This window comes from Egretta garzetta, unplaced genomic scaffold (assembly GCF_000687185.1).
Source record: "Egretta garzetta isolate BGI_Z169 unplaced genomic scaffold, ASM68718v1 scaffold15, whole genome shotgun sequence".
Lineage (NCBI taxonomy): Eukaryota > Metazoa > Chordata > Aves > Pelecaniformes > Ardeidae > Egretta > Egretta garzetta.
The window spans coordinates 2,211,388-2,220,763 of NW_009259798.1; the positions used below are offsets into that span (position 1 = coordinate 2,211,388).

Below are 9,376 nucleotides of genomic sequence, written 5' to 3' on the forward strand. Positions count from 1 at the left end.
AACACAACTGCCGGTAAAGCCAGGCGGCGCAAACCTGTCAGCGCTGCCTCCTGCCAGGACAGCAGAGAAGGGGCAAGAGTTTGCAGGATCTATTGTTTCCACATACTTTTATTATTTATTTACGCAGGGAGGCAGAGTGTTTTTCCATGTCACCCTGTGGTAGCATGGAGCTGTCTCAAGCTGACGATCCCCTCGGTCACTCTTACCCAGGGGCTCTCCTGAGTCCTCAGTTGGTGGAGCATTCTGCAGCAGCCTTAGGTTGCAGGGCTTCTGCTCCCCACAGTGTTTTGGAGGCCTAGCTGGTAGCACCCTTTAATACACCATATCATTTAAAGAGTGTTAGACTTTTTTTTTTTTTTTTTGAAGTAATGACATTGCATTGATTTCAGAAGCAGAATGTGTGAGTCTTCCAAGCCATAATACTAGGCTAAGTGGAGTTACCTTCTTTCCAGGTTTTTATTACTTCTTCTTGAGGCAGTTTAGCTTGAAACCTTCTCCTTTTATAACGCATCATTTGAGCATGGTATTTGCTGAAGGTAGGATTCATCTAATCTAAAGGCAGAGGCTTAAGGGTTGGATGTGAAGGCTGCTCGCTGTTGGATGTCATTCAGGTCGATGGGGCTCCTCCGGGGGTCTGATTCCTCTCACTTGCCTCAGACATCAGTGATACGCAGGGTGCCTGTTCTTTTTTCACATGGGGTATATATTGGATGAGTGAATCCCACTTGCATTTCACAGGATGCAAAGCAAAACACAGAGACTAAGCCAGGACTGCAGAATGTTGCTCTGGCCTGGTGTATCCATCCTGCCTGTAGGGACCTTAGGGCATATGGGCTGAAAGGGACCCGACCTTGTGGGGTGCATGACAGCACATAGCTGTCCCATCGTCTATGCCTATGGGGAGAGACTAGAGCTAACTGTCTCCCAGCTATCAGGTTAGCCCCCAGCTGCTCTCAACATTCCTGTTGGCCACTTTCTCCGTTACGCCCTTAGCCTCCTGCTATGCTGTTCTTACCAGCTGGGCTGGAGTCCTGTCTGGTTCCAAGTTCCTTTGGGCTCCCTGGACATCGTGAAGGGCCTGGAAACCAGCTGAGTCTACAAGCTGAAAATTGCAGAAGTGCTTGGCAAGGTCGCAGCTGATGGGGAGCTGCTGCATGGGTCCCTGCACCTTCCCTGCAGCCCGAGCCTCACAACACGCAGCATTCTCCAGCAGAGCCCAGCTGGCAACAGGCCCTTAAGTGGCTGCAGCCAGATGGTGGAAAACTGCACAGCCCTATGAGGGCTGTGAACTAGAGTGCAATGGTGTAGATTTCTCCTACAGGCACTCTGAACTGTGCCTGTCCAGAGTCATGAGGAGAATGGTTTGGGTTGGAAAGGACCTTTTAAAGATCATCTGGTCCAACTCCCCCTGCTGCGGACAGGGACATCTTTCACTAGACCAGGTTGCTCAGAGCCCCATGAACCTGACCTTGAACACCTCCAGGGATGGGGCATCCACAGCTTCTCTGGGCAACCTGTTCCAGTGTCTCACCACCATCATCATAAAGAATTTATTCCTTTTGCCCAATCTAAACCTGCCCTCTTTCAGTTTAAAACTGTTGCCACTCGTCCTGTGACTACAGGCGTTGGTAAAAAGTCTCTCTCCATCTTTCTTACAAGCCCTCTTTGTATTTTGAAAGGCCACAGTAAGGTCTTCTCCAGGCTGAATGACCCCAAACACCAGGTATTCTGATTACTGTGTTCATGGCAGCATCAGCAATCTCAGATTTTTCCTCCCTGTCACAGAACTAGAACCTTTCCAATGACTGTGAGTTTCTCCACAGGAATGGAGATAGAGGGAATCTTTACCTCTGTAAATTACTGCTTTTAAATGTCTTTGCAGCACATCAAAGAAAATCCTTTTCTCTGATGCTCTCACAGTATCTGTACCTGGCCTGAAGTCCCTTTCCTGAAAGCCACAAGCTATCAGAAGGCATGTTGTCCAGGGGCCCTTTCAGTCTTCAGCTCATCTGCAGCTACAGAGATCACCCCTCTGTAAGGAAAGAAAGGGAGAAGAAGCCTGCCATGCTCCATGTCACCATGCCAAGGATTATGTCCACTTCATGTCTCTGCCAGCTTCATCATCAGGCAGTCACTTTTTAGCTATTGCTTTTTTGTTACAAGGTGTAGTCAGCCTGGGATGATTAGGGAACTGAAGGCCAAATTCTGTGAAGACTTCTGAGTGCAGAAGGACACCAGAACAACCAGAAAGGCTCTTGGCCTGTATGAGATACGTACTTTGATTAGGGCCAGGGGGATCTACTGCTAGAGGGACTTGATGAATCCATTTCTTAAAAAAAGCAGAAAATGAGTAACCGTGTGGAGACAACGTTCTCCAGGAGGGGCTCTGTTTGATCCACTGCTCTGAATAGGGCAGAAGAAGGATTTGAACCTAGTTCTCCCAGACCTTAAAGGAGTGTCTTGTCTATCCTGCTAAAGCGAAGAGAGAAAATGTCCCCTAAAGAAGAGGAATAAGAAGGAAATTCTCCCTGTCAGACAAAAAAACATTGTCATTTTCCCCTGAGTACTTTGTAAGAACCTTATATCATCAAGCCCTAACGGTTTATGTAGCATCCCATGGAACAGATTTTCAGCCAGTGTTAGTGTGTACATAGCCTCTTGTTCCTCTATCGCCTTTAGAGTTTTAAACATCGATTCCTTTCCTTCTGTTTTCTGCTATGAGTATCATGAGTGTACAGAAGACTGAATCTTGATCTTCTGGAAGTCTAGAGCACTGGGGGGATGATATTACCTATGTGTTTGTGGGGATCAGCATATTTAGAAATGAGGCCTTTAGTTCTGCCATATGCCATAGGTTGTTTATCATCATTTGAATTGCAAATCAACCTGCCTTGCTTCAGAAGTGTTTTGTTTGGGCATCTCCATATTTATCAGATCATTGTGGCAACTGTTTTATATACTTTTTTTTTCTTCATTAACAAAGCTTCTCTTGTTACACCTAAGCGTAATAAAGAAAATAGCCCAGTACATAGGAGAAGTTATGGAGGACTCAAAAGATAAAGTCCAGGAAAATCTGCTGGCCAATGGAGGTAGGTGCTGTGAATGTGAATATTTTAATGTGTTGATGCTGCCTGTGTTTGCTTCAGAACACGAACATGTAGAATTGAAACACTCACACATTAGAAAAGACAACCATCAGCAACATTTTTTAAGAACACATCTAGCCTGCTCCCATTTTTCTCAGTGTTAGCAGAAGCTTTACCCAGCACCAGCTTTGCTTCCAGGTCAGTGTTCAGTGGCTAGCACTGAACTAGTTTCTAACACCGGAGCTGAGGAGTGAAGAGGAAAGCAGGAGACATCTTTCTTCACTCCTAAAATGACCAAGCACCTTTCAGTGCCCTGTATGGGCTTGATCTCTTCTTAGAGGCAGCTAAATCTCATTCTGTATGGCTGCATGACATCTGTCAGTGATCTGCTAGTGATTTGCCTTCCCTCCAACAGTGCTGGGATAGATCACGTTGTTAAATTGCGCATTTCTGACGTCACAGGTGGATGTGTGAGGCAACAGCTCCAAAACACAGAGCTGGAGCTGCACTCAGAAGGTCGTGCTGGGGGCTGGCAGGACGCGCACGTGCTGCTCCCGGTAGGACAAAATGCCCCTGAGCAGCATCCTGCCCCGGCTGGCAGCAGACGTGTAGCAGAGAAGATGAGCGGGCAGTGATGGCAGGGGCACTTCTGCCATGGAGCCCACTACCTTACTGTATGCTCCCCTGCAGCACCTCAAAGTGGTCAATATGGTGTTTTTATTACCTCCGTGAACTTATTCCCCCCTTTATTATCTAGTATGATACTCAAGGCCCTATAGGGAGCCTGTGTCAAGGACAAAATTAACATTTAGAAACTGATGGGTCCTAGATCTCTGCATGTTTCCTTAGGCCCTGAGTGTGTTTCAGAGCAAATTCCTCCTCAGCTATCCTGAGAAAGTGCAACAAAATTGGATGTGTTATACCTGCTAATTACAGGCTTGTAGAGTGACACTTTTAGATTACCAATGCACAGTCCATCGCCTTTTGACTGTCTGCAATGTTGTACTTCAGGTCTGTATGAGTAAAGGATGGGGAGGAAGTTCTTGTAGAAATGTCCTCCTTGCATGACGTAAGGCTGACATCTGAAGAGTGCAACTGCTTGACAAGTACAATAATCCCACTTATTGTGTTGCAGGGCTAAAGGATAAAATGAAATGTCTCAAAAGTATGTTGAGGATTGGTGATTGTGGTGGTGTTACAAGCATGCATTTGCGTGTGTTAGTGCTAGAGACAAGTCTTGGTCTGGTTGTAGAGATACAGTGATCAGGTTACAATGGATTTCTCAAGTAACAACCTCGTAGCTTGATCACGATATCCCTATGACTTGAGAAACAACAGGTTTCACTTATTTCCTTTGTTTCCTCTTTTTACACCATTTTCCTTTCCTATCAGCTCTGCATGTGGTGTAATAGAAGCACGTGGAAATTACTTGTATGTGTTACTAATTCCTGTCCTCTCTCTGGATTTGGTCATCCAAACAAATCATATTAAATGAAGACATTAACCTTTCCAAGATTATTGACTGTGTCTTAAAAAATGGAGTCAGCTTTAGTACATGAGGATTCTCCCAAATATATTCCAGTGTCATTCTTCATAAGCAGCGGCAACTTTGCTGTACGAATTCTTCCTCCTCCCCTTTCTGGTTAGCAAAAGGACCCTAAATCTGAAGACTTCCTTGAGGTCGTGAAATCAGAAACAAAATTACAAGACACAAAACTTCTGGCTGCATGGTCCCGTTTCAGACTATTAGACCATCCCAACTCAAATTTTGTTTTAAGTTACACCATACAGGTTTTCTGATTTTATCTCAGTTGCATATATTCCTGATGGCAGTTTGGGCCACAAACTGATGAAGATGGTGGCTGTGTGTCTAGCAATTGTTTGGTTAGATTTGTGTGAAAAAAAATGCAAAGTACTAGAAAATACAGTGCTTTTAGTTAAGTGAATACACACACCACTTCCCAGTGGGCAACATTCGGAAGCAGCCATGTGATGTCTCTCTTACAGAAGGAAAATGTCTGTGTAATAAAGAGAAATTTAGTATATCCCAACAGCAGGAAATGCTTTCTTGCTTATGACAGAATAAAAGATGTGAAGTGTAAGTAAAGCTTTTCTTCAAAGATTCAGACCAAATCCTCTTCAAATAGGTGGGGTGGAATCACTTGTGGTTAATTCCACAAGTGGTGGAAGTGGTGAAATAACTCCACTCTTTATAATGAGCTCAAACCAAAGCAAAATGGGAAGCATAACAATTTTGAAGACTTAAGGGTTTTGAAGGGAAAGTATTTAACATTGCATCACGGAGCTGGGTGTGTGCATCAGAGTTATGAGAGGTTCAGGCTGTGGGGTTCCTGGGCTGCTGCGGGCACATTGGGGTCACTGGGAAGCATCTCTCCGGGATGGGCAGCTAGGTGAAGAAGCCTTTCAGAAATGACTTAACAGGTTCCATAAATGAGGGGTGCCATTCCAGGAGCAGTGGGGTGCTTGGACTGCTTGGCGTTTTAAGCTCAGTTCTGCTAATGCCTCCACAGTAGTTTGTGCCATCCCCAAGACCAGGCTGCGTAACTAAACTGCACCAGCGCCAGGGCGCTGCTCAGGAGCAAACTGGTAAAACTGGCTGAGAGGTCTTGCTGTGCTTAACTGCCTGACATTTGAATTCTGCTGAGTTTCAAGGAATGCGAGGATAGAAAGGGCATGTGTAGGTCTTCAGGGAACTTTCATATCTCCTCAGCTGTAAATAGGTCAGTGACTGACTTTAAAGAGCCTGTGAATACGCTGTTCCTCCGCACAGCCCAGCAATACCATGCTCTCTGCAGGTTTCATTGCCATTCAATTTAGCAAAGCCTAAGCTTGGAAGAGCTTCCAAGAAAGCTTGGAAGAGAGGCAGTGGGATGAAATCCTTGTGTCACGTACTCTGTGCTGAAAATGAATTTTATTGCTCACGTATTTTTGACCTCCCTGCCTTCCCCCCCCCCCGAGACCATGAGCAAGCACCGCTGGAGAACTGCACAGGCAGGAGCTGTGCAATAGCTCTCCCTGTCTTCTGCGGATTTGCACCCTTCCCACACCCTCCCTGTGCAGGAGAATGCACTGATTCCTGAGCAGACCTTCGCGGGAAGGGTTGGATCTTTGCCTGGTGACTCCTGTGCATTGGATGTGGCGGAGGTGTACACAGCTGTGGTTTTCAAAGAAAGAGGGGGAGAACACAGTCATGCCAGTGCTCTCTGCCTCCGAGGCAATTTATCCATTGATAAGAAGCCTGATTCCTCCTTACACAGGACTTTCCATGCTTTGGAAATCTAATAGAGTAAACTGACTCTGCCATGGGGTGAGAGAAGCCCGCAGAAAGGATAGTGCTCTCCTGCCAAGGGTGTTCGGTATCACACGAGACAGGGTAGTACCCTCAGCCTGCTAGCATGGCAATTATACAGCATTTCACATTCCTTCTCATGCATCTTGCTTCATAAGTTGTCCCCACATCCTGAAAGTCCAGCCCACAAGAAATCGTGCTCAAACCTGGCTGTGGGACTGAATTAACTCTTCGGACAAGGCAGCGAAGAGCGCTGAATGGCTCCAGCATGCCCCTCCTCTTACTTGGCACCTTGAGCTTGTTTTGGTCCCCATCTCCCCAGGGCAACTTCCCAGATACTCTCCTGGTCTGGAAGAAAACCCACCCTGCAGGTGACACTGCCTATGGCTTTCTTACCTAGACACAGAGACCCTGCCTGCTACCCTCCCTAACCCAGAGGGGGACAGTTCCAGCCCCTCTACTTGCTGTTGAGTTTATCCCATCCCATCAAGTTGCCCAAGAACGCTATGTAGGGGGGTGTTTGGCACCCTAAGGGCTCTCAGGACTCAGGCTAGGTGAAGAGCTGTCTGACTTCATGACCTGCTAGAGGAGAATTTTTATTTGGTACAATAACATACCAAGTCTTAATGTTTTCTGATGTTAAGGAGCCTTGGTCTTCAAACAAAATGAAAGAGCATGGTCCACTCTGAGGAGCTGGGTGTCACCTGTCACCTCCCCTCTATTCTGGAAAGAAGCCATGGCTCACTGAGGTCCAAGGGTGCCTTGTTTTGGGGGGCTGCATGCTGTGAATTCCTGTCTCTGGGTGCTGTGCCTGGATTTATCAATTTAGGGAAACACTGTACAGCTTCATGTGAGATGGGGAGCTCTGTGTGCAAAGTCAGTGAGAAATTCCCCATCACACCTGAATTGGTTTGATTTCTAGCGAGCGCTTGACTGAATCACAGAGAAGTAACATCAGCCACGCTCTTCATATCTTCGATCAAACTCTCAATAACCCTGAATATTACTGCTGGTCCTGGGCTGGTATTTTTCTGATAGCTCTTGCCAGGATTAAATTCAGGCCTCCTGCAGTAAGCAAGACTGGGGTACATCACATGGGGCTGTTCCTGCTGTGAAGAAGAATGGCTGCACATTGCTGTGTCCTGCTGCTACAGCTAATTTTACAGTAACAGTTCTATACTGTTAGGTGTAATGCAGAAAAGCTTTCTGGTTTGACTTCTAAGTTTGGGGATGTTTAGAAAGATGATTAGGTTGGGCATATGATCTGTGTGGATTGGATCTAGCTGACATTTCTTTGTGGATTCAGAGGTGGGCTCCTGGTTCGCTCCTGTCTCTAATGTTAATCAAAGTTATGCCAAGGCTATAGCTGGGGACTACTATCCAAACTTTGACCTGCCATCTGGTAAGATGTCTGCTTTGCATTTTCAGTTGACCTAATTAGCTACCTGACACGGTTCGAGTGGGACATGGCCAAATATCCCATCAAGCAGCCGCTGAAGAATATATCAGAAGCATTAGCAAAGGTAAATTGTACTCCAAATGTTAAGACGATGTCAGCACGGGGAAGCACGTCTTTTGGCAGTTTTTGGTCCCTCCTCTCACGGCAGTCAGTGAGAGATTTGCCTTTGATTTGGGCAGGGGCAGGCTCAGAAGCACACACTTTGTACTGAAGCAGTTGATATTATTTTCATTTCTACTGTAATAATAATGATACACATATTTAAACCTATGCAGTCTGTAAGTATATGGCACTTTATCAGATTTACTAGAGTGCATTGACATGCTTACCGCACTTTAATCCCCTTCGTTGTAATATTTTATTGGCTTTATATACTGCCATATTATTCTCCATTTTGGAGTTCTTTTGTGAAATTGGTGGCCTGACATTAAACCAAACACATCGCAGGCTGGATGAATTATTTACACTGTCAGTCCCTTCAGGAAGGCGCGATGTGTTGGTCAATAGAGATAACAAATGAAATGGTGGACTTGCTCCTCAGGTACAGCTGTAGCACACGCAGCAATGGCTGATGGAGCCCAGCTTTCGTCTCTTACACCGGCTCCCTCTTGGCCCCAGCTGGGCGATGTTAGAAGGGGCTGACAGCTCTGTCCTTGCATGACGGTGCAGAGGTAGCGGGAGGGGGTGAGGACAGCACCTCAAGCACTGAGCTGATGCACTTTTTTTTTTTTACTTTGCTTTAGCAAGTGACTCAGATAGAAACAGACCTAAAGACCCGATCTGCTGCATACAACAACATCAAAGGAAATTTGCAAAGCCTGGAGAAAAAAACGATGTAAGTATAGCACATGCCTGTTCGCACCTGGAAGGCTGCATGGGTAAACTGAGGGCAGTGCATGCTCACACCCGCTGCCCTGCTGTGGGCCATGTGTGTTTTGGTGGCAATAGATTTTTTTTGGCTTTAGAGCATCTAAAGACCCAGGGAAAACTGGGGGGGGGGGAGCTGCTGTGACCAGCAAGGCTCAAAATCAGCTCAGGAAGACTGAAGTTCCTGATAGGATTTTATTGGCAGTGTGAGCAGACAGTCCTGGAAGGAGTCAAAACCAAATGTGCTCTGTTGTTCTGATGAGATATCAAGGAGTCAGAAATGAGATGAGCTGGCTCGACCGGTGGATCCTTCGCAAGGCAGAGCTGTTCCCTGTGTTCTGAACAGCATTTGCGGAGCTCCCATAGGACGCAGCTCTGTCTTGCTTGTTCCTGCACCTCACCAGCATCCCACTTACGTTTTTCTTTTCTTTGTTTCATTCTGTTGGCCCAGGTAATGGCCTGTCAGGGCTTCCCAAATGATCTTGCTCCTGTCTTCAGCTGCTTATGGTCTTTACCTATGTCAGTGCTGATACCTGGATTTTTTTCCAGGGTATCACTGGGGAGAATAGTAAATTCCAGTAAATAGTAGATTTAAAGCAACTTAGATGGTGCTGTGCAAGCCCTCACCCAACACAAGCTCGTATGTGCCACTCT

The 9,376-nt window shown here is 46.2% G+C and overlaps 1 protein-coding gene across 2 annotated transcripts in view; it reads left to right on the forward strand.

Annotated features, from left to right (window-relative positions):
- ATP6V1C2 (ATPase H+ transporting V1 subunit C2) overlaps positions 1-9,376 on the forward strand; it is a 20,858-nt gene that overhangs the window by 3,906 nt on the left and 7,576 nt on the right. Inside the window, exons 3-5 of one of the 2 annotated variants that reach the window (XM_035895340.1) lie at positions 3,004-3,089; positions 7,825-7,919; positions 8,599-8,690. In XM_035895340.1, the coding sequence (XP_035751233.1) occupies positions 3,004-3,089; positions 7,825-7,919; positions 8,599-8,690 (273 nt within the window). The remainder of the gene's footprint in view (positions 1-3,003; positions 3,090-7,824; positions 7,920-8,598; positions 8,691-9,376) is intronic. The other variant, XM_035895341.1, reaches the window with a different exon arrangement.